The sequence below is a fragment of the Cucurbita moschata genome, unplaced genomic scaffold (genome assembly GCF_002738365.1).
Source record: "Cucurbita moschata cultivar Rifu unplaced genomic scaffold, Cmos_1.0 Cmo_Scf00012, whole genome shotgun sequence".
NCBI classification, from domain to species: Eukaryota; Viridiplantae; Streptophyta; class Magnoliopsida; order Cucurbitales; family Cucurbitaceae; genus Cucurbita; species Cucurbita moschata.
In genome coordinates, this window is record NW_019268528.1 from 794,512 (window position 1) to 818,718 (window position 24,207).

A 24,207-nucleotide genomic window follows, 5' to 3' on the forward strand; every position below is an offset into this window, starting at 1 on the left:
GGCCGTCGCCGCCCCGCCGTCCCCACCACCACCACCATCACCGCCGCCACTACCGCCGCTGGCTAGGGTTTTGAAAACTCCATCGACCCATGTTGGAAAATCAGTCAAAAACATGATCTTAGAAGAAAAAAGTGTTTTTTTTCTTTTTCAATTTTGAGGGTTTTCCCCCGCCATGGCCGCTGCTGTTCTTCAGACATTTGAGATCTCTTCAATGAAATTAATTAATTAATTACCTGAGAATTCTGCCATGAGAGAGATTGGAAAGCTGCAGCCATGTTCACAGACCAGAGATTGCTGCAGTGACCACATCGAACGGTCACGATGTCAAAGATATTGCTGCATGGAACACTCACCTGTTTGGTCGGAAAAAAAAAAACATCTGATTCATCTCCAAACGGAGAAAAAAATTGAAAATTAAACCAACCGGAGATGTTAATTTTGCCAAAATTAGCAGTAACAAGCAGAAGATCTAGGTTTCTAGATCTTTAAGTATTCTTATTTATAGCCAATTTGAACATAGTTGAACGGAATGAGAAGAACAAACACAAACCCAGAAATGATCATTTTATATATTTAAAAGCTTTCGAAAGAGAAAATCGAGTACGTTCTTCGTTTTAGTCCATTTGAACATAGTTTAGCTGAATTAAAAGAACAAAAACAAACCCAGAAAGAAATGATCATTTACATATGTCTAAAAGCTTTCGAAAGAGAAAATCAAGCACAAAAAAGAGGGGGAGAAACCAGATCTTGATAGCAAAAATGAAGGGTGATGAAGAGAATAGATATGAATTTGTGGAGTTTGGATGAAGGTAGATAGCAATATACCGCAAGAACAATATTGCAAAAATTGCAGGGGATATAGCAGAGCTGCTCTTGTGCACTGTTGATGCAGCTTGACATGATTGAAAAAGGCAAAGCTTTTTAGAAGAGACTGGAAGTTAGTGTATGAAAATGAAGTGAAAGAGGCAAATAAATAGAGAAAGAAGATAGATGTGCTTTATTTATATTCTTCTTCTGGGTTCAATGATCAAAACAGTGAAACTTCTGGCTTATATATAGAGGAAAAAAACAAAAGAATTGTATATAAATGTTTTATATTTAATTTTATACCAAATTCTTACGCAATACCCACCATTTAAAATACTTTCGTTATACCAGAAATGATTGAATTTGTGTGAGATCGCACGTCGTTTGGAGAGGAGAATGAAACATTTGTTGTAAGGGCGTGGAAATCTCTGCCTGGCTGACAGAGGGAAAGCCTAAGGAGGACAATAACCACCCGGGGTGGTTTAGAGTTATTACAAATGGTATCAGAGCTAGACACTGGGTGGTATGCCAGCGAGAATGCTAGGCCCCAAGGAGGTGGATTGTGAGATCCCACGTTGGTTGGAGGGCGAGTTATTAGGTGGTATTAAGGGTGTGAAAAACTCTCTCTATCATACACGTTTTAAAACCTTGGAAGAAAAGTTCAAACCAATGCTACAATTTTGATTGATTATGCATATTTGACATTATTAAATTGTAAAATTTTGCCTGTCCCTAATAAAATTTATGACTTGACTCGTGGTTGATTATTATGGAGTGGTGTATCATAGGATGCTTTCTTGATCATGGATGCTTAGAGGGGATCCTCATACATGGTGAAAAACCAAATTCCAGTATGGGGTTGAAAATTAAAGCAAAATTATCATTTCCGGGTTTTGCTCACCCTTGGAGCGAAAACCTCTTAGAATGTTCGACGAAAATTGAGACTTGAAATTATGTGGCAGTGGTGACCTATCGAACTGTGTGGATATCAAAATTTTAGTTCGAGATCACTGCCACACACTTCCAAGTCTCAATTTAGTCCAATTTGTAAAAGATTTATACCCACTAAGGTAGTTTTGAAACGTTTTTGAAATGTCAAAGTTAATATTGTAAACTTCGAGATCATTACCACACACTTTCGAGTCGTAATTTCGTTCAACATGCAAAGGATTTTATACTCTAATTTAAGAGTAGTTTTGAAACGCTTATAAAAGGTTAAGAGTAATATTGCAACTTTAGCTGTAAATTTTAGTTCGAGACCACTAACACATCCTTTTAGGTCTCAATTTCGTCTCACCCGTAAAAGATTTGTACTCTAATTCAAAGGTAGTGTTAAAACGTTCATAAAGAGATTAGTAAAAAAAAAATGATGGGGGTTTCAGTAGTGCCCACGGCTGGCAGCAAAAGGCTGGGACCAGGAAGGCAAAAAAGAGAGATATAAGTGTGGTGGGTACTTATAGTGTTTTATAAGGCAAAAAAAAGTTGTTTCAGCCATGGCTGTGCTGTGCTTTGATGTGATTGAACCTTTTTGGCTTTCAAAGAACATGAGGAACAACAACAACAAAGATGGACTAATCTCGATTTTCGATAATTATCGTGAAATGATAGGACTAATCTTCCTACGAGATGCGACGTTATATGACATGACTTATAAGATGTCGGTACGTAACAGCTTTTGGCTAATCACTATTTGAATGACGACAACGACTCGAGTATAAAATTTAGCTGATTAAGACATTGTATTCTCATCTAAAACGTTAAACATTCGAATCTTTGTTCTTAGATATTACAATATTGATTTTAACGGTCAATTTCATTGGAGTAATAAAGTGATTGAAACTTCCAAATATTCAAAGACAAAACTAAAATCTGAGTGTTCATGAGTTGGATTGTGTGAGATCCTGCATTGGTTGAAGAGAGAAATGAATTATCTCTTTAGTGGACGTGTTTTAAAATCGTGATGCTAACAACAATACGTAACGAGCTAAAATAGACAATATCTGCTAGCAGTGGACTTGAGCTGTTATAGATCGAGACATTTTTAGACCAAATTAAATGATTCTGATTATTTATTTTTTGTGATGTCCCACGTTGGTTGGAAAGGAGAACAAAACACCATTTATAATAATGTGAAAACCTTTAGATACGTTTTAAAGCATTGAGGGAAAGACTGAAAGGGAAAGCTCAAAGAGAAAAATATCTACTAGCGATGAGCTTAGACTCGGGCCGTTACAAATGGTATCAGAGCTAGATATCGGACCCTGTACCAGCGAGAAGACTATTTCCCGAAGAGGAGTAGACATGAGACGGTGTGCCAGTAGATAATATTTAGGTAAAATGGCATATTTTGATAATGACAACACATTATCTTAATACAATTTCATGGAACTGTTTAGATCTTTAAATGTTTACTATTTTGAAATAGAACTTTTGCTATTCAATCTCTTCAAAAATTGAAGAACAAGTACAAAGGACACTGTCACATTTTATGAAAACCTTAAAAATTATTCCGAACCTTAGAAATTATTCCGAGAATGGTGTAACGATGACTTGGAATGGCCCGATCTAAATTTTTATTTTAGGTCACCACCACATGATTCTAGGTCTCGATGTTCGTTCAAAATAATGAAGAATTTCTAATACGTCTGTACGGGTTGAGTTGATCAAATTTTCCGAATCATTGAGTACTTTTAATATTCCTATAATCTTGTACATAATAGATCCGAGAATTTTTTAAAATATTAAATTTTAAGATCTGAATTTATAGTTTAACCGGAAGAGATTCAAGCCAACAATGAGTTTCGTTTAGCGAGTAACACCTCGTATTTCCTTCCTAGGTTACTGCACATTCAAATTATCTTATCTCGTGCAATATTTTTTAACATTTTACTAACCGAGTTATGCTCGAGTTTACACGAGATGAACTAACCCTATAATTTCGAAGCAAATTGGTGAGGGGCCATAGTTGATAAGTTAGCTACCCTTCTTGGTGGTGGTCCATTGAATTTCATTTTCTTGTCATCTTCAATAAGACAAATATAAGAAAATGAAGCCCCTTCCATTATATCAATTTTTTTTTTAATTTTTTTTTTAATTTCCCCAAAATTGCAAGAATATATAAAAAAAATATATATTAATTTAAAGAAATTAAGGTATTCCCGTGTTGTTCTAAGAGTCCAGGAGACCGTCCAACATAGGATTGATTCAAACCAAACATCCTTAATTTTGAAGTTCTTATGATTAAACTACCGAACTATATTTTGTTGGCATAGGTAGTAACTATCGATTCTTTTAATTTTTTCTTATTTATAATTTATATTCTCATTCAGATGTGATCTCGGTTCATTCATATACTATTTTATTAAATTCATAAACATATTTACTTGATGGTATCTGTATTTTATGTCTCATTTCGTTTTAGTCCCTCTACTTTTTAAATATCCAAATTTAATCAGTGTACTTTTAATAAATGTTAAACTTAAATTTTATCATATATTTCTAGAAATAATAAAGAGGAGACTAAATAGCTTTCAATTATGATAGCCTTTCTCGGAAAGATTCATTTTGCATTAATGTGTTTCAATGAAAGAGATAAGATCCTTTCCTAAATCAAGATCGGACACAAAATGTCAAGGTAGAAAGACAAAAACGAGCTCTTTTCACGTCTTTGTAATCTCGAAGTCCAATTAACTCACAAACTATCTCCTTAACCTAAGTGAGTACGAGAGCTTGGTAAGAGAGAATGTCAAATCATAAATACATTAGATTACAGTAACATTCACACCCATCAAAATGCAGCGCAACTCCCGAACTGCTCTTCTCGAGAACTTAAAGCCCCGTATCTCTAAATAGGAAAAAAAATAATTGTGGCTATTGTTAAAGAAGCAGCTCGGTTCCTTAACTTCAAACTCAGATTCAACTAGCTAAGAATGGAACGTTTCGTTCGTCCATTTGGTCGTGTGTAAAACCTAGATATGCATAAAAAAGGGAGAATGTTGATAAAATGCAATTGACCCAAAGAGCCAATAAATTGGGTAAAGCAATAAAACAGAGCATTATGAGGTAAAAGAGAGGTGGGGCAAGTGAGCATGCAATGGGTCCAAAAAGAGGCATATTTTGCACCTAACACATTAATCATCTTGAAAGTTGTGTCCCAATTTTCACTTCCACGGTAACATCATCTAAAATATCTGATCAACCCAATTCATTTTGTATGGTTCGGGTTGAGTTATAAACTTATTTGAGATGGTCGGATTCAGATAAATGAAAATTTTACGGATTGAGTTGGTTTATGAATTATTCTACCACTTGATTGAGTTGCACTGACCAAACTTGAATTTGTTGTTAATTTTAAAATACTTACCTATATTTATTTTTTTTAATTTAATTTCTTAATTTTTTATTATTTATTTTCGAATTTCTCGATTTTTATATTGGAATTGAGTTACAAATTTTAATTAATTTTTAAAAATAAATATAAGACTGAAAAAATGATTAGAACAACCTGAACTAACCCACCCAAAAGATTTATAATTGAGTTAGGTCTAAAAAAAATTAAGTATGCTCAATATTACCGAGTTTCAATGCATTGGATTATTTTTTCTATTTTTTTAAAATTGTACACACGTCTCTTTAGATACATGAGTAAAAAAATGGGTATATGAATAAATCGAGACTACGTTTGGAAGAGAATGATCATGGATTGGTACTTACTATCTATACCAACAAATGCACATTTTTTTCGATAGCTCAATCGTAAAAACTATCGAAGTTAACATGTTTTGTTTGAAATAATCCTATGTCGGTTGGCTTCCTAGGAATTTCCAAGTAAGTAACGTGATCATGTCACAAACGATGCAGGAGAATGTCAAAGTCATCTGATATCGAGTCATCTGAAGCGTTACATTTTAAATTAATTAATTTATTTAAAAGTGACGTTTTTTTATTCGTGTCTGCAATTACGATCTACAATTTTCGAAAATGAAATTAATGGAAAAATATAATATAATTGTGAATTTTTTTTTAAAAAATAACATTTTTTTAAAGAATGATTTAACGTTACAATCCCTAAAAACATGGAGGGAGATGTGGACATGGTCATTTGAGGGTCATGGTTGAATGATTTAATATATTTTTGTGGCTACCATCTTTGACACTCTTAAAGTTGCTCCCAACCAATCAATGGATAAATAAATAAATAAATAAAAATCAAATTATCCAAATCGGCCAATCGAGTAAATGAGTGGTACATGAATGAATCGAGACTGTTAGACGAACACGACTCTCCACAGTGGTATGATATTGTCCACTTTGAGCATAAGCTCTCATGGCTTTGCTTTGAGCTCCCCCAAAAGGCCTCATTACAATGGGGAGAGTATTCCTAGATTATAAACCCATGATCATTCCCTAGATTAGCCGATGTGGGACTTTCATCATCCAACACCTCCCCTCGAACAAAGTGCGCCTCCCTTTAATCGAGGCTCGACTCCTTTGGTGTCTTAGTCATTTTTACTGCCTTCGAGAAGGCTTGACTTCTTTTCTTTTGGAGTCCTTTGTTCGATATTTGAGGATTTAGCAATCTATTGACACGACTAAATTTAGGGCATGGTAGCCTAAAGCAAAGCCATGAGAGCTTATGCTCAAAGTGGACAATATCATACCATTGTGGAGAGTCGTGTTCGTCTAACATGGTATCAGAGCTAATAACTGGTATCGATCCTAACAATAGAGACCACATTTAAATGAGAGCGATCCTGAAAATAAGACGACTAAGAAACTTAGAAGAACTGAAAGTTACTGTTATTTTTCGGTGGATCAATCATATGAACTCCAACATTAAACGTGTTTTGCTTAGAGTAATTTTATATTGGATGACTTCTTCGAAATTTTCCTAAATTTTTTATTTTATTATTATTTTTTTTTTTATAAACGTTGGTTTTTTAGAATTATCTTATAAAATTTATTTGAAATGAAGAGAAATATTTTAAAAATATGTTTAAATTAAAAAATAATTGTCATGTGGATTTGGACCTACCTAAGAATATAAGCAATAACATAGCCAACAAGGCTACATTCGTAGGGATAGGGCCAAAAATTATTGTAATAAATATAGAGAATAATAATATGTATACCATTAAAATTGGGTCCATATATTTTCCAATCATTTCATATGTATCTAAAATTTATGATCAATTTCATAATAAAACCTTAACCATTTTATTTTTAATTTTTAAAATATCGGCTTAAGCGGTTACAAATAGTATTAGAGGCAGACAACGTGTGGTGTATCAACAAAGGATGCTGAGTCTTGAAGAGGGGTGGACACCAGACGGTGTGTTAGTAAGGATGCTCGACCCCGAAGGGGGTGGATTATAAGATCTTACATCGGTTGAAAAGGGGAACTAAGCATTTTTTAGAAGGTGCGAAAACCTCTCCCTAGCATACGCATTTTAAGAACGTTGAGGGGAAGCTACAGAAAGCCCAAAGAAAACAATATCTGCTGGAGGTGGGGCATGAACTGTTACGACTAGAGCCATTAAATACCGAATTCAGATTCTGAATTCTAATTTAATTCCTAAACACGAGTTATTACTTAATATATTGGTTGAGATCGACCATATAAAATTCCGTAATCTTCAAATATTTTAACACGATATTAAATTTTTTTAAATATAATATATATATATATATATTGAGAAAAGCCCACCTCAAGGTGGGCTTTAGAGCATTGGGCCAATCTATATGGGCTTACTAAGCTTATTCCATTTAAAAATGAGAGTATATAAACAACTTATAATTTTAAAATACTGAAAAAAAAAAGAAAAAAACTTTAATAGTACAGAACCAAACCTCAATTATTAATTTTTTTTAATTAAAAAACATTCATTCAGGCTAACAGTCTAACTCTACCGCTAGTAAATATTGTCCACACTAACTGTTATGTACTGTTGTCAGCCTCACGATTTTAAAACGTGTCTGTTAGGAAGATGCTTCCACACACTTATAAAGAATATTCCATTCTATTCTCCAATTAACGTGAAATGATTCCACACTGTTCTGGCAAATCTCTCACATTTTTTTACCGTACATTTAAATTCCAAATCAAAATTATTTTTTCGTTTTAAAAAAAATTATAAATAGATAGTTATCTAATACCAACCCGTTATATAATAAAAAATCAATAATTTTGTATATAGTAAATATAAATATATATATATATATATATATTAAAAATATTTGAAATATATTTATAATTTATTAGATGGTTTTAAAAGTTATTATAAGAAATTTAAAAATTATTATATAAATTGAGAATTTATTTAACTCCAATTAAGTTGACCGTAATCTGGTTTTTAATAATAAATAAAAATTTGTTTTTACTGAAAAAATGAGCCAACTTGCCAAGTATTTAAGAAGCAAGGGATTGGACAGGTGTCAGATCCAGAGCGCACCGTCATGTTTCCAAGTGCTCAACAGGAGATTCTGGAATTTCTCTCTCACAGAGGAGAGAGAAAGAAGAGAGAGAGAGAAAGAAGCATTGACAAACTATTAGCCGTAAATCTATTTCCTTCGGCTGTTTGTGTTATGTTCAACAGAAGCTGAGAAAGAACCCAGAAACCCAGGTAAGCCACTCTCCTCTCTAACCTTTTTTCTTCCTTTTTCTTTCAGTAATTTCTTGTTGTGATCTATTTTTAGTGAAATTCTTCATCATTGCTCCTTCTCTGTAGGTGAAAAATGGCGGCATCAGTGGAGAAAGACACTGTGAATGAGGAGATCGTGTCCGTCGAACTCCCTGCTCCTCCTGGCTGGAAGAAAAAGGTAGCCGATTCCTTTTTCTGGAGCTTCAATTTTTGTTTCAATCTGTTTTTGTTACTCAATTTTGCTCTGAATGTCGAATTATCAACTGAGATTCTGTTGTCCCCTGAATTTAGGGTTTCTTTGGTGGTAGTTCACTCATTTCGTAGCTAGGGCTTTTTTGGACGGTTGAATTATCAAATTTCTTGCTTAATTCCCCTTTTGGAGAATTATTTGCAAACTGTTGGTCTCTGGTGTTCATTTTACTTCGTTTTTTGAATTTTGGATATCGTGATTTCGTTGTGCTTGTATACCTGAGTCCTGGACTAGTTTTCGTTCCCTTCAGCGATAATGCTTTGTAAAGTTCGTTGCATTATCTGGTGAGTATCAGGGCTGCCACTGCTTAAGCATCTGAGGAGTGAGATCTTGTATATCATATGGGTCATTTCCTTTCCCATATTGATAATTTCTTTTTCTAATTTTTATGGATTCCCCCCGCCCCACAAGTGTATATTTATGAGTGCATATTTCCTATCTAATCAGTTGCCGATATTGTGGATCAAATACCAGCCACAAATCCATTTGATAGGATTTCCACCCCCCAAATTTAAATTCTCTCTTCAGTTGACTATTAGTGATCTAACTGACTACCTTCCATAAACTCATTCCATAAGATCCTTCCATTTAGCAGCACCTTAGGATGACATAGTCTTAAAGTTGAGGGCGAGGTTCAAACGAAGAAAGGCTTACGGTGGATACCTAGGCACCTAGAGACGAGGGAGGACGTAATAAGTGACGAAATGTTTCGGAGAGTTGAAAATAAGCGTAGATCCGGAGATTACCGAATAGGTCAAAGAGTTCCTAAGATAGAATGTAAACCAAAACTCTCACAGAAATTTTACACGTGATTTGAGTAAGAAGTGGATTAATTATCTCGGATGCTACATATATATCCTATTGGGGGTTGCGTCTTGCCTTGTACGTGTTGATTTGAAGTTGGATTTTATTTTCAGAATGGAAAAAATTGGATATGTTCAAGGGAATGTCTGAGTATAATATTGAGATGTTGGATGTCTATAGTTGTTTCTGTATGTCTCTTTTCTTGCTATTACCAAACTCAATTGTTTGGCATATAGATGAAATTGCTTCTCTTTTGGGCAGCTCCAGATGTTGGTTTCTATTATGGAAGAAAGTAGTATTTGAGAGGGATTATGCATTAAAGACGAGAAAAAAGGGAAAGAGTGAGATGTGGAGTTTCGGTGGCTAAACCAGATTCCATTGCTTTATCAAGTAATTAGAACTGTATATTTGCAGTGGTCAGTATAGAAAATTTCCTGTCATTTTGATTAGTATCATCCAAATAACTGTGAGATCCCATATCGGTTGGAGAGAAAAACGAAATATTTTTTATAAGGGCGTGGAAACCTCTTCCTAACAAACATGTTTTAAAATCGTTAAGCTGATGGCGATATGTAATGGGTCAAACGGACTATATCTGCTAGCGGTGAGTTTGGGCTGCTACAAATGGTATAAGAGCCAAACACCAAGGGGTGTGCCAGCAAGGACGCTAGGCCCCCAAGGGGGTGGATTGTGAGATCCCACATCGGTTGGAAAGGAGAACGAAGCATTAATTATAAAGGTGTGGAAACCTCTCCCTAACATACGCATCTTAAAATCATGAGGCTGATGGCGATACGTAACAGGCCAAAGCGGACAATATCTGCTAGCGGTGGGCTTGGACTGCTACAAATGGTATAAAAGTCAAGACACCGAGCGGTGTGTCAGCAAGGATGCTAGGCCCCCAAGGGGTGGATACAATCCCACATCGATTGGAGAGGAGAACGGACCATTTCTTATAAGGGTGTGGAAATATCAACCTAACAAACACATTTTAAAATTGTGAGGCTAACGGTGACACGTAACGGGCCTAAGTGGACAATATATGCTAGTAGTGAGCTTGGGCTCTTACAATAACAAATTATCCATGTGATCTAATAAGTTTCTTACTTCTGGAAAAACTTTAACACTTGTGGAAAAAAGAGGAAGACATTGGCAAGGTGACGGGAGTGAATTTCAGCAACAGGATTTGGAAGTATGTTATAGTTGGTCAAGGGCATAAATTAGGAATTGGTTGATAACTAAATATATTTGGGAAGGTAGAGGGAAGCCAGTTTGAGTGTGTTACTACATGGAGAGTTGTGGTAGGAGGTCGGGTCAACGATCTTTGGACCAGCCTTCTCTTTTGTACTCTTACCTTACATATTCTTCTAGAAACAATAAATGCCTTTATCATGATGGTTCCAGACTAGTTCAAAATTGAAATCAAATTCAAACATGAAATCTTCACTAGATGCTATGGAGAAAATGGTGAACTGAGGGCCGAAATCACCCGAGCTAGAGATGATGCGGGTTTAAAGGAAATTTCATGATCACCGGGGAAGTATAGAGATTATGATGTACTTATGGGAACTCTTTTTAAGGAAAAAAAGAGGAATGCTCGAGCACCGATGGAAAGGGAAACACCCACTGAGAGCCGATGGGGGTATAATCTCCTAGGATGAATGATGGGTCAATTGGAATAGTCCGAGAGAGTCAAATGGGATCGATACCAAAAGCTTGAATTCAAGAGTGGATGGAATGCATATTTAATGTAATAGATCATGATGGTTGGTTACGTTGAGTTGAATGATACTTGTCAAATGACTTGACGAAGAAGAAGTTGGAACTTGGAAAGGTAAGAGTTATGTGTGGAAGGTGATGCAGTTGCTTGATATTGTGTCAAGAGTGCCTATGCGGAATCCGAAATTGGTTTAATCAACAAAGGTTGGTCGCAGCTATAAATCTGTTTTGGTCCGATGAAAGGTCACTCTTGCTGGAAGCTAATCCAAGAGAACACCTTTGGGGCTCGTTCTTTCTTCACAACGGGCTACCAATTAGGCATAGGAACAAGAGTCTTGGTTCAGGGAGTGAACAAAAGCATGGTGGTAGGCTTTGCTCTACAACATATTATAAATGTGGTGATTTCCTTCCCTTACCCTTGAATAAATCCTTATGCCCTTATCTAGATCTCCAACTTCAAAAAGCTAGCAGCAAGATATACTAAAATCCAATACAAGTTCTTTGTGAGATCCCACGTCGGGTGGAGAAGAGAACGAAGTTTTCCTTATAAAGGTGTGGAAACCTCTCTCTAACAAACGTGTTTTAAAACTGTGAGGCTGACGGTGATACGTAATGAGCCAAAGCAGACAATATCTACTAGCTGTGGGCTGGGATGTTATAAATGCTATCAGAGGCAGACACTGAACGGTGTGCCAGCGAGGATGCTGGGCTCCCAATGGGGGTGGATTCTGAAATCCCACATCAGTTGGAGAGAAGAACAAAACATTCCTTATAAAGGTGTAGAGAAGAACAAAACATTCCTCATAAAGGTGTGAACATTTAATTTATTGACTGTCCTTAACTCATTCTTTCCCTCGTTCTTTCAATGGAGAACTTATAAATCTATATTATCAAGTACTAACCTAACCTACCTATGAGGTCCACCTTAACCATTATATTTACACAATTATTTAACTTCTAATATCTTATATTGATAACAATATATATGTGTGTGTATGTATGTATGGGTTGCTGGTTTATTGGTTGCAACTGATTGAACGGTATGAATATTTGGCAGTTCTTCCCTAAGCAAGGTAATTCCCCTAAGAAATATGAAGTCATCTTCATAACTCCGACAGGCGAGGAGTTCAGCAACAAAAGAAAGTTGGATCAGTACCTGAAGTCACACCCTGGTGGCCCAGCATCAGCTGAATTTGATTGGGGCACGGGTGAGACGCCGAGGAGGTCAGCAAGGATAAGTGAAAAGGCTAAAGTGATTTCACCAATGGAGAGTGAGCACCCAAAGAGAAAAAGAACTTCGGTGTCCAAGAAAGGTCTTAAAGAAATAGAAACTGAACCAGCAGAAGTTCGGGAGGAGAAGAAAGAAGTTGACAACCAAGATGCTGGAAAAGATGAGACCATAGCTGATGCTGAGGTAAAGGATGATGATAAGAACGAAACGAAAGATGAAGCTGCCGAAGCAGATCCACCAAAGCCCGACGACCAGTTGAATGCAGATAATGATGCTGATATAAAGGATGCTGATAAGAAGGAAAATCAAGACGAGAAGGAAACGAAAGATGAAGCTGCCGAAGCAGAGCCACCGAAACCTGATGACCAGTTGAATGCAGATAATGATGCTGAAAAACAAGAACATAAGATAACTAGTGAATCCGAACAAGAAAAATTGGAAAGAAACCTCAATGAGAAGGAACCCGAAAGCTCAAAACTAAACCTCAATGAGAATCTGGAAGGAGCAAAGCATGACGAAAAGATCGAGCAACCACAAGTTGAGGAGAAGAATGATAGTACTTTGGGTGAAACTGTCAAACCTGACACTCTTCTATCTGATAGACAAGAAAAGGAACAAGAGAATCAAAAACCTTGTGAACAGGATATTGAACTAGAAGGAGAAATCAAGGACAAAGCAGCTGCAACTGAAGAGAAGAATGAGAAACATACTGAGACAAACAAGAGCATAGAAGCCACTGAAAATGGTAGCCACAGGAATGATGCTGGTGAGGTAAAGCCTTGAAGATGATATCACGTTTCTGGCTATGGCTCCTTCATTTGTCTTTCCAACAGATTCAGATTGCTGGGTAGGTCTGTAATTCGGATGTGGTTAATTGTAGTAATCTAATTATTGACAGAAACATCCATCCATCCATACAAGCAATAGATTAGGGTTATTATGTTCCATCGCTTGTTGTTCATTTGTACTGAATAAGATTGTAGCTTGTAATGACCTCTGTAACATTTAAGTGTAATATGCTTGTACTATGATCTTGTATTTGTAAACCTTTGTAAGGTAGAGTTCTATCCATACTGATTTAGTTGAATCCTTGTTTGATTCATATGGTTTAGTTGTACTAAAGTTGTAAGGATCCTTCTGTTTGATCCTTTTGGAGCCCCTTAACTCTTTGGTAGGTTGTCTTTTTGTATGCCTCTTCATTTTTAAATGAGATTTAGCCCGTTGGCCGTTATGTATCATCGTCAGCTTCATAATTTTAAAACGTGTCTGTTAGAGAGAGGTTTCTACACATAAAGAATGTTTTGTTCTCCTCTCCAATTCAACCAATGTAGAATCTCACAATTCACCTCCCTTGTAGGCTCAGTGTCCTCGCTGCCACACCACTTAGTGTTAACTCTAATACTATTTGTAACAGTGTAATCCTCACTGTTAGTAGATATTGTCCGCTTTATCCCGTTACGTATCGCCGTCAGCCTCACAGTTTTAAAACGCATCTGTTAGAGAGAGGTTTCCACACATAATGAATGTTTTGTTTCCCTTTCCAATCGATGTAAGATCTCACGATCCACCTCTCTTGTGGACCCAACATCTCGCTAGCACACCGCCCGATGTCTGGTTCTGATACCATTTGTAACAACCCAAATTCAAAAAACTCCAAATCAATACCATCCGTTTTTACTAGAATGGTGAAATTACCTAAATCCAAGAGGATTCATACCATCAAGAGCTCCATGAACAACAAGGAAAAAAAAAAAATCTGTTGGATGTTCTTGAACTCCTAATTCTTGTCAATCACCATTTTGCCAGTGTTTTGGGGAATCCTAACTGAACTGATACTCTGCTTTGTTCATAAACAAATGTGTAGGTTTTCTTGGATAAACCAACAATAACATTCATATTAACCAATGGAATCTATCCATTCGAAGTTCAGTAACATTGACACCAGAAACTCAGTAAGAAGATGACAAGAAAAATCAGCTTCTTGACCTTAAACTGCAATGATTTAGGAGGTGAGGAGACTAAAAATACAGTAGAAATGAGATCAGTAGAGATGGTTGTTTTCCACTCAAAGCCCCTTCAGCTGTCCAACAAGCCCTGCCAAGGCGGTCCATTTCTCAAGTGCACTGGCTAATGCTACAAAGGCAGTTTTAGAGGATTGGACATCATTCTGAGTCACTGCAATGCAAAAATGTTATATTGTTTAGAACTCTGTGGAGGGTTAAACCTTTCAGTTCTTAGTAGTTTTACCCTGTTTTAACCACCTGATGAGATTAATGAAGCTAGAGAGGAGTTGAATGCGTCCACTTCAGATTTCTCTTCAGGACTTGAGCTCAGCTGCTCAAGAAATTACACAACAAAGTTAGAAATTCCTCGAAGAATCATTTCACTTCTCATGAAATGTTCAATCTATTTTGCTAACCTTGTTGAAGGCTAAGTTGGCATTCCGAACCCAATCTGCATCATTACTACCCCCAAGAACTGAACTTGCTGTTGAGAAGTCATTGTTATCAATGGCTTGACCAACTTTGCTTAGCTTGTACACAACTTCCTGGAGGTATCCTGCAAAATTCCGAGTGATTATGGCAACGTTTCAGCTTTTGTTGTCGAGGCCCTTTCTCATAGCTCAACTCTGCTAGCTTATGATAAACTCTATGATCCACTCCCATGAAGAATTAAGCCTCATGATTTCAAAAACCTAGACCAGACTCTGTTTTATTAAGTATAGCTTTGCTTCAAATGAGGTTGAAAAGCTTTATAGCCTACATTTGAGGTTGAAAAGCTTTATAGCCTGCATTTGGATTGTGAGATGCCACGTCAGTTGGGGAGGAGAACGAAGCATTCTTTATAAGGGTGTAGAAACTTCTCCCTAAGACGCGTTTTAAAAACCTTGAGGGGAAGCCCAGAAGGAAAAGCCCAAAGCGAACAATATCTGCTAGTGGTGGGCTTGGGTCGTTACAAATGGTATTAGAGCTAGACATCGGATGATGTACCAACAAGGAGGTTGAGCTCCAAAGGGGGGTGGACACGAGGCGATGTGCCAACAAGGACGTTAAGCCCCAAAGGGGGGTGGATTGTGAGATCCCACATTGGTTGGGGAGGGGAACGAAGCATTCTTTGTAAGGGTGTGAAAACCTCTCCCTAGCAAACGCGCTTTAAAAACTTTGAGGAGAAGCCCAAAGAGGACAATATCTTCTAGTCGTGGGCTTGGACCGTTACAAATGGTATCAAAACCAGACACTGGGCGATGTGCCAATGAGGAGGCTAAGCCCCAAAGGGGGGTGCACACGAGGCAGTGTGCCAACAAGGACGTTGGGCTCTAAAGGGAGTGGATTGCGAGATCCCACATCGGTTGGGGAGGAAAACGAAGCATTCTTTATAAAGGTATGAAAACCTCTCCATAGCAGACACACTTTAAAAACCTCGAGAGGAAGCCTAGACGGAAAAGCTAAAAAAGGACAATATCTGCTAGCGGCGGGCTTCAACCGTTAAATGGATTATTCTAAGAAGGATTGAGTTATGGAAACCTAAATTTATATGGGTGAGTTTTGACTTGTGGGTTTGTAGTTTGCAAAAGTAACTACATAGCTTGAAGAACTTGGATTTATGTATCCCATAGGATTAGCAAACCTACAGCCAGGACATAAGGAACCCCACATTACAAACATATACTTGGCTTAAGAACTCTAGTATACAAACACAACCAATCAGTCAAAGTATTCAGTAATGGGATCAAATTCTGAAGTTGGAAGTTTCACAGAGAACTAAACACAAACACAAAGAGTGCATACAAAACCTTTTTCTTTATTGGCGGAGCTGATAACCCCTTGTCTTTCCAGCCTCTTCTTTCTATCCTTCTTCACCTTTTCCAGAAGCTCTTCATCATCATCGGCTTCAAGAATCGCAGCATTTGCATCGGAGAATCCTTGACCCACCAGAGGGAAAATGAAACTGGAAATGAAGCAGATTGAGAGGCTTCTCTTGGTTAAAGTTGGGATTTGCGATGGTGGGTCGTTATTTCCCTTGCAGATTACCAGTCTTCTAGCGTTATTACGGTAATTAAGGCAAGAAAATCTTGATCTCAACAATGGAGGTGAAGAAGAGGAAGAAGAAGAAGAAGAAGAAGAAGAAGAAGGTGTGGAAGAATGGAACGTGTTCGCTGTTGATAGGAAGGATGTTGCCATCTCTGTGTGTGTTTGTTTCTCCTCTTTTGCGTTATTCTCTTGGGACTTTTTTCCTGGGCAAAATCAGAGGCATTGGGTGCTTGGAATTTTTGGGGATAAGATTGGTGGATTCTGTCATCTTGTCCATCCATTTTCCTCCCAAGGGCTTTGGGTTCATCTATTCATTATGTCATCTAACACAACAATTTTCAAAGTGGAAATTTTTGGGATTTTGTTTCTAATTTGGGCATGCGTTTCTAGCAGATATTGGCTTTTATTTCCGGGCTTTTCAAATCGAGAGAGGTTTTCACACCTTTGTTTCTGGGCTTTTCTTCAAATCGGGAGAGGTTTTCACACTCTTATTATAATGTTTCATTTCCTTATTCCCTTCTCTAACCTGTGTGGATCTCACAATCCACTCCCTTTCATTTCCTTCTCTAACTCGTGTGGATCTTACAATCCACCCTTTTGGAGGCTCAACGTCTTTGATGGCACTCACCTCCCATATTTGGCTCTGATACCATTTTAACCGCCCAGACCTATTGGTAGCAGATATTGTCTTTATAACACAATGAAAACTAGCTCCATACATCTCTTTATATCAAAGTAGTTTGATATTGTTCACTTTGAACATAAATCCTCCATTACGAGTATACATATGGTTGAGTTGGGTTAGAAAGATCAGGGGTGTCCAAAAATCTCGATGATCCAAAAAAATTCGATCAACTGGCCAACCCAATCCATACGATTTGTGTTGGACTTTAAACTTATTTGAGTTGAGTTGGGTTTAAATTATATTGGTTGGACCAAATTGATTCAAATTTTTTAATAAATTTAAAATGTACATATATGCGTAGTTTAATTTCATAATTTTTTTTTATTATTATTTATTCTTGTACAACTCTTTAAAATAATTTATAACTATTTGGAAGATAATTTTTCAAAATTGAGTTACAACTTTTAATTAAATATTTGAAAATAAATAGATAGATGTTTTACGAACTAACATCTTACTTTTATTAAAATAAAATTTAAATAAATGATTCAAACAATCCGAAAAAATCCAATCCAAAAGTTTATAGTTAGGTTACGTTGGGTTCATTATTTAATAAGAGTTGTATGGGTAAAAAAATTACAACCCGAACAATTAGATTGAGTCTAAAGAATGTATCAATCCAACCCAACTCAATCTACAAACTCCCCTAGTTGTAAGATGAGGAAGAAACGATCCTTAATATGGTGTTCCTTTTCGTTTTTGTTAGAACATATAACTCTTAAAAGAAATAGGATAATCATTTTTGAAAAGGTGAAGTTGGATGCCCTTTGGAGCTAGGGTAGTGGTCTTTATTCTCGAACCCATTTTTGCAAGGTTTCTTTGTGTAGGCTCGTTTTATAGTTCTTTTATTCTTTTTTGTAAGGTTCGTTAGGTATCTTTCACTTCTTCATTTTGGTTCTTTATTGTTGTAGTTTAAGGTGAAACGACATTACAAGGGTTCGAATACACTATCTCTTACTTTAATGTCCGTAAATTTAACTTTAACAATTACTAAAACAAAACCTACTTCAATTTTCATAGAGTTTCTTTCCATTACTTAGAGAATTTATATATCCTATTATGTCTTGACTTTATTTTTTGTTCCCTTCTATGATTATGCATCTTTCGAGTGATAACTTTATAATCCCGTATAGAAAATTTTGAAAGTGAAATATAGATTCTACGATACAACCTCACATTTGCTTAATCAAAATTCTCGACAAGATAGAGACTTTTAAAGAAAGTTAAAAGTATATGCTTGTATAGTCCCTTCCTAGTTGGTAGCACCAAAGAAAACCCACTTGTTGGAAGGAAAAAGATGACCATTTCTTGATCAAAATCTAACATATCTTCTATAAAAGTAACTCATTCTCGATCAAATTCTCGATCAAAATCAAGCATATCCTCTATAAAAGTTATCACGAGTGCGATCAACCGTGAGTAGCTTTAGCATGAAATCAAATTGATATGGGGTTTTAGCATGAACTAAGAGTTTGTATATCCAAAGTGTTTAGAAGGGTTCTTAAATTCAACTAGCTAGTAGATGTATTTTAGAACCTTGAGGGGAAGCCTGAAATAGAAAGTCCAAAGAAGACAATTTCTGCAAGCAGTGGGTTTGAGTTGTTACAAATGGTATCAGAGCCAGACATCGGGCAGTGTGCCAGCGAGGACACTAGGCCCTCAAGAAGAGTGGATTGTGAGATCCCATATTGGAAGGGGAACGAAACATTCTTTAAAACCTTGAAAATAAGTCTGAAAGGGTTGTTACACGAGGGTTTACACTCAAAATGCACAATATCATATCAACTTAGAACGTGTCGTTCTCGTCTACTTAACAAAGAGTTAACAAATAGTAATAATAATAAACTCCGACCATAAAAGTGTAAGGAAAAGGAGAGATTCCCTTTTAAGTAAGTGCACCATTGTTGTTGGCAGCTCAAATAAAAGGTTCTTCTTTTGGTTGGTGCTTTTGTTTTTTGATGCAGAGCTGATCTAACTGCTTCAATGCCACCTCTCATTTCAAACCTTTACAGTCAGGTGGTGCAATTTTTGACACTTTCTAATGCCTTTTAGACCATTTTATATGGTTTGTAAATTCGAAAGAAAGCTAGTGAACGATTCAACTCGATGAGGGTATAATATTTTATGGAATTATTTTGATGATCGAGCGTACTTTTCCGTGCAAACCTCAGCAATCATTTGTTTCGATTCTACATATTGATCATTTTGGACGTCAAGTAAACTTTTGGGTGGAGAAGTGGCATTATGTATAATATCCTCACTCTCTGTATGTAATGATTCAAGTTCACCGCTAGCAGATATTGCTCGTTTTAGCCCGTTACATATCGTCATCAATCTCACGATTTTATAATGCATTTGCTAGGGAGAGGTTTCCACACCCTTATAAGATATATTTCATTCCCGTCTCCAACCGATGTGAGATCTCACACAATAGCTAAATACAGGTCTATATAACATAAATAAAAGCAGGATGGCCATGATGTGTACGTGTGGGATGAACCAAATCTTCATTGAATTTGATTTTTCTATTGGAATGAACTTGTATATATTCTACGGTCTCTACGGTGAATACTCCACCGCTACAAAAATTTCTAATGATAGTTGAGTACCCAGTATTTCAATATATTGACCCGCAATAATGCATACAAAGAGAGTAGTTGAAATGGAAAACGAGTTGTAAGATACCCGAACGTTTGACCTCTTTATTGATGATATACGAGCAAAAAAGAATTAGGTACATTTAATTTGCTTTCATATTATCTTAGAGCTTTCTTTAGGTGAAACAAGCTTTTTGAATCATGATAAACTTCACTTTATATTATCTTCAATGGAATTAAAGTTTTAATTATATTTAGAATAATAAAAAAAAGTTTTTTAGCAATTATAAAATTGTTCAATAGGCTAATAGTGACAAAGGAAAAGTTTATAAAATTGTTTTCAATTAGAAAAATGTTTCCCAATTGATCCATCTTCCCTTTCCTTTTATTTTAAAGTATTTATAGCTTTTTCAAACTCGTCCAAGCATTCACACCTACATTAGCAAATTATTGATACAATTCGACTCGTGTAAAGAAAACACATTTATAAAGCCTATGTTCGAAAACGAATATGCTCGTGTGGTAAATAGATAAATAACTGTCAAAGTAAATATAGCTCGACTGGTGTAAAGTGTGTATTCTCAACTAAAAGGTCTAGCACATGAATGAATAAAAACTACATCCAAATGAGCGCGATCTTGAGAATAGGATGATTAAGAAAGACTTAAACAACTGAAAGTCACTACCTATACTGATAATGTGCACCTTCCTTTTCAGTGGCTTGAAACGAGAAGTAAGTAATGTGATCATGTTACAAGAGATGCACGAGAATGTCGGGGCCATCAAGTGTTGAATCTAGATTTTGAATCTTGATCCAAATTCTGGGCATAGATCAATACATCTAAAGTTCTAATTTTCCTATCTTATGTTGAACTCAACGAAGAAAAGAAAAAAACTCATCAAATTGTACCGAATGAATTTGTTTGTTTATGGATCAAAACCAAATGGGTGATCTATGGATTTGTCGTTAGGATTTTAGAAGAATGAAATTTGGACTGAATTTTGTAACAGACAAGAACCCTCCAATCAAAACCCCTTATTATTATTACTCACCAAGAAAACGACATCCTCACTCTCTCTCTCTCTCTCATAAACATTCTCCTCTTGCCAAACAGTTTCCATAAGGTTTTGGACAAATCAGAGAAAAGGGTCTTCGTCTATATGTGCTAATTCTGTTGGGTCGTCTTCTTCCTCCTCATTCCATTTCATTGGAATGGTTAGCAGAAACTGTGGGACGTTTTGAAACAAATCTGCTGGTTCTGCCTGGTTTTTAAGCCGTCCGATCAAATTCCCATTTCCATATCTCTTGGCGATTCTCTTCGATCAATGGCCAGAAAATGCTTCTGGCTCTGTGTTCTATCGCTTCCTGGTTTCTGGATCGTCTTCTCTGCCATTGGTACTGTGTAACTTTTTCTCTTTCTGTTTTCTAGTTCTTCATGTTTAGTAATCAGATGGCTCTGAGTTTTTGGTTTTGGATTTTGGGTCCAAAGATTGCTTCCATTTGACTTATATTCAGAAGTTTTCATGGATTTTCCTCTTCTTTTTGCTTGATTTAGTCAGTAAGGTCAGTTCATGATTCTGGGCAGTGACAACCAGAATTCTTTATCTTATGCTTCTGGCTTGCAAGTTTTGAGACTGTTGAGGACTTTGTGCCTGCATCATTTCTTTTATTTGATGGAGTTTTCTTCTGGGTTAGTTTTGATTGTTTCTTTAAGTTCTATTTCGTGCTTCTTTCAGTCATTCTTGAAGATTTTTGTTGAGAACTGAGAGTAAATTTTGATGTATGTTTTTAAAACTCTTGTTCTTTCTTGTTAAGTCGTCCACTTGGGGAAGTTGTAGTATGTGAGATTCCAGGCTGGTTGGAGAGGAGAATGAAACATTTCTTATAAGGGTGTGGAAACCTCTTCCTAGTAGACTCATTTTAAAACCTTGAGAGGAAGCTCGGAAGGGAAAGCCCAAAAAGGACAATATTTGCTAGCGGTGGGCTTGGGCTGTTATAAATGGTATTAGAGCTAGACATCGGGTGGTGTGCCAACGAGGACGCTGGGCCCCCAAGGGGGGTGGATTGTGAGATCCCACATTGGTTAGAGAGGAGAACGACACATTCCTTATAAGGATGTGGAAACCTCTCTCTAGTAGACACGTTTTCCCAGAAGGAAAGCTCAAAGATGACAATATCTGCTAATAGTGGACTTGGGCTTTTACAAATGGTATCAGAGCCAGACATCGGGCGGTGTGCCAGTGAGGACGTTGGACCTCTAAAGAGGGTGGATTGTGAGATCCCACATTGATTGGAGACGAGCACAAAGCATTCCTTATAAGGGTATGGAAACCTCTCCCTAATAGACGTGTTTTAAAACTTTGAGGAGAAGTTCGGAGGGGAAAGCCTAAAGAAGACAATATCTGTTAGCGGTGGGCTTGAATTTTTATGTAGTAAAACATCTCCTTGTCTTTCTCCAGCCTCCTCGACAATGACAGTACAAGCATTTACTGGAACTTATGGAATAAATTATGGAAGGATTGCTGATAACATTCCTTCACCTGATGAAGTTGTTTCACTTCTCAAAGCAGCAAAAATAAAGAACGTTAGGATTTATGATGCTGATCACAATGTCCTGAAGGCGTTTAGTGGGACAGGGCTTGAATTAGAGGTTGGTCTCCCAAATGGGTTCTTGAAAGAAACGAGTGCGAGCGAGGAACACGCGATGAACTGGGTCAAAGAAAATGTACAGGCATTCCTTCCTGAGACTCACATTTGTGGGATTGCCATTGGTAATGAAGTTCTAGGAGGAGGTGACCTTGAGCTGTGGGGAGCACTCTTGGGTGCTGCAAAGAATATCTATAAGGCAGTAAAGAGCCTTAACTTAGATGGTGCTGTTCAGATCACAACCGCGCATTCTCAGGCTGTTTTTTCGAACTCGTTTCCGCCTTCTTCGTGTATATTTAGAGAAAATGTAGTTCAGTACATGAGGCCTTTGCTGGAGTTTCTTACAGAGATTGGCTCACCTTTCTGTTTAAACGCTTACCCCTTCCTAGCCTATATGAGTGACCCTGAGAATATTGATATCAACTATGCACTTTTTGAATCAACTAAGGGTATTATTGATCCCAAAACTGGTCTACATTATGACAACATGCTTGATGCTCAGATCGACGCTGCATATGCAGCGTTAGCAGACGCTGGATATCGGAAAATGGAAGTCATAGTTACCGAGACTGGTTGGGCTTCCCGTGGGGACGAAAACGAGGCTGCAGCAACGGTGAGTAATGCTAAGATATTTAATTACAACCTACGGAAGAGGCTTGCTAAGAAGAAAGGAACTCCCTACAGGCCAAGGAATGTATTGAAGGCCTACGTTTTCGCAACGTTTAACGAAAATTTGAAACCGGGGCCGACTTCTGAGAGGAATTTTGGACTCTTCAAAGCTGATGGGAGCATATCATATGATGTTGGATTTCATGGACTTAAATCTTCTTCTTCAGACTCATCTTATTTATCTCTCAAGGTATGTAATTCATCACACCATATGAAACATGTTATGTTTGTTGAAACTATGTTAAGATAATATCGTTACCTAGGGAAGTCGAAAGCTATTGTATTCTAATCCTACCTTGATCTTAGTTTGTACTAAACACCGTCTTTAACGATTTTCATACACGTCTTACTTGCTTATGTGAACAGAGTTTCCAAGCTCGAGGACTTTCGGCTAACCACATTTTCTCATTAACATTCTCGGCCGTGACACTACTTCTATTGTTGAGATGAAAATGAAATGTAGAATATCTGGGAACTTACAGTCTTGAGTTAGGAGGGCAAACCAGAAGTAGCTGTTGGAAAGTGCTGGTTCATGCTATACTTGGTACAGTTTCTGCTTATTCTTTTGCCTCTTGTATAATGAAACTATCCATTTCCTCCCCAACCCATCTTCTATAAATTGTATCCCAATTTTCCAGATGGTTGAGTTTGAGATGGAGCTATTGACTCATACATGGAAGTTGCAAAATAAAGCAAAATATGGCTATGATGTTTGGCTCATAGTTTTAATACGTCCAACGATTTTGTATCTTTTTTTCTAGGAAATAGAAACCATTTCATTGATTGAGGGAACTCCTCGAGTTTTCCTTGAGGGGCGATAAGCTATTGGTATAAAAGGGTCGAGAACGTTTACACTAAGTTAACGCAATAAAAGATGGTATGTTTTGTTGCTCGTCTGTGAAGATGCAAAACCTCTATCAGTTCTAAGTTTCTATGCTATGGAATGATATGGTTAGTAAGATAAACGAAGTTCTGGCCTTGGATGAGCAAATTTATGTATCAAACATAAGCCCTACCTCTTAATCTTGAGTTCTTTTACAATTGTATTTTTAGTTCAACAATGGTGGGTGAGGAATTGAACTATTAACTTTTAAGATGACAATGAACGTTTTATCTACCGAGTATAG

At 36.8% G+C, this 24,207-nt stretch overlaps 4 protein-coding genes and 1 long non-coding RNA gene across 6 annotated transcripts in view; 2 read left to right on the top strand and 3 right to left on the bottom strand.

The window, feature by feature from the left end:
* LOC111450273 (axial regulator YABBY 5-like) overlaps positions 1-1,021 on the bottom strand; it is a 4,180-nt gene extending 3,159 nt beyond the window's left edge. The window contains exons 1-2 of the mRNA XM_023090307.1: positions 826-1,021; positions 234-353 (exon numbers count right to left, since the gene is read on the bottom strand). Coding sequence (XP_022946075.1) covers positions 234-353; positions 826-900 — 195 coding nt within the window. The 5' untranslated portion in view covers positions 901-1,021. The remainder of the gene's footprint in view (positions 1-233; positions 354-825) is intronic.
* LOC111450274 overlaps positions 1-6,586 on the bottom strand; it is a 20,620-nt gene extending 14,034 nt beyond the window's left edge. Inside the window, exon 1 of the long non-coding RNA XR_002711780.1 lies at positions 6,577-6,586. This is a non-coding gene — a long non-coding RNA (uncharacterized LOC111450274). The remainder of the gene's footprint in view (positions 1-6,576) is intronic.
* Positions 6,587-8,288: 1,702 nt separating this feature from the next.
* LOC111450270 (methyl-CpG-binding domain-containing protein 11-like) lies at positions 8,289-13,553 on the top strand. The gene is made up of 3 exons (XM_023090304.1): positions 8,289-8,429; positions 8,535-8,625; positions 12,278-13,553. Exons 2-3 carry the CDS (start codon positions 8,542-8,544, stop codon positions 13,232-13,234), a joined length of 1,041 nt encoding a protein of 346 aa, XP_022946072.1. The 5' UTR covers positions 8,289-8,429; positions 8,535-8,541; the 3' UTR covers positions 13,235-13,553.
* Positions 13,554-14,264: 711 nt separating this feature from the next.
* Positions 14,265-16,742, bottom strand: LOC111450272 (thylakoid lumenal 16.5 kDa protein, chloroplastic). The gene is made up of 4 exons (XM_023090306.1): positions 16,245-16,742; positions 14,871-15,010; positions 14,713-14,785; positions 14,265-14,626 (listed from the first exon to the last, which is right to left on the bottom strand). Exons 1-4 carry the CDS (start codon positions 16,630-16,632, stop codon positions 14,517-14,519), a joined length of 711 nt encoding a protein of 236 aa, XP_022946074.1. The 5' UTR covers positions 16,633-16,742; the 3' UTR covers positions 14,265-14,516.
* A 4,076-nt stretch (positions 16,743-20,818) lies between these two features.
* Positions 20,819-23,811, top strand: LOC111450268 (glucan endo-1,3-beta-glucosidase 11-like). 2 transcript variants are annotated; one of them, XM_023090300.1, is made up of 3 exons: positions 20,819-21,160; positions 22,225-23,270; positions 23,447-23,811. In XM_023090300.1, the coding sequence occupies exons 1-3, from the start codon at positions 21,091-21,093 to the stop codon at positions 23,528-23,530; spliced, it is 1,200 nt and encodes a 399-aa protein (XP_022946068.1). In that variant the 5' UTR covers positions 20,819-21,090; the 3' UTR covers positions 23,531-23,811. The 2 variants fall into 2 exon arrangements, with proteins under 2 accessions (XP_022946068.1, XP_022946070.1); XM_023090302.1 differs by having other exon boundaries at positions 22,336-23,270.
* Positions 23,812-24,207: the final 396 nt, after the last annotated feature.

Excerpts from the sequence above, each read along its gene's own strand:
- LOC111450270 (XM_023090304.1), top strand. The coding sequence starts at position 8,542 with ATGGCGGCATCAGTGGAGAAAGACACTGTGAATGAGGAGATCGTGTCC. Across the intron at positions 8,626-12,277 it reads CTCCTGGCTGGAAGAAAAAG|TTCTTCCCTAAGCAAGGTAA; the intron begins GTAGCCGATTCC and ends AATATTTGGCAG.
- LOC111450272 (XM_023090306.1), bottom strand. The coding sequence starts at position 16,632 with ATGGCAACATCCTTCCTATCAACAGCGAACACGTTCCATTCTTCCACA. Across the intron at positions 15,011-16,244 it reads CTCCGCCAATAAAGAAAAAG|GATACCTCCAGGAAGTTGTG; the intron begins GTTTTGTATGCA and ends GGAATTTTGCAG. Across the intron at positions 14,786-14,870 it reads CCAACTTAGCCTTCAACAAG|CTGAGCTCAAGTCCTGAAGA; the intron begins GTTAGCAAAATA and ends TTTCTTGAGCAG.
- LOC111450268 (XM_023090300.1), top strand. The coding sequence starts at position 21,091 with ATGGCCAGAAAATGCTTCTGGCTCTGTGTTCTATCGCTTCCTGGTTTC. Across the intron at positions 21,161-22,224 it reads GATCGTCTTCTCTGCCATTG|CCTCCTCGACAATGACAGTA; the intron begins GTACTGTGTAAC and ends GTCTTTCTCCAG. Across the intron at positions 23,271-23,446 it reads CATCTTATTTATCTCTCAAG|AGTTTCCAAGCTCGAGGACT; the intron begins GTATGTAATTCA and ends TTATGTGAACAG.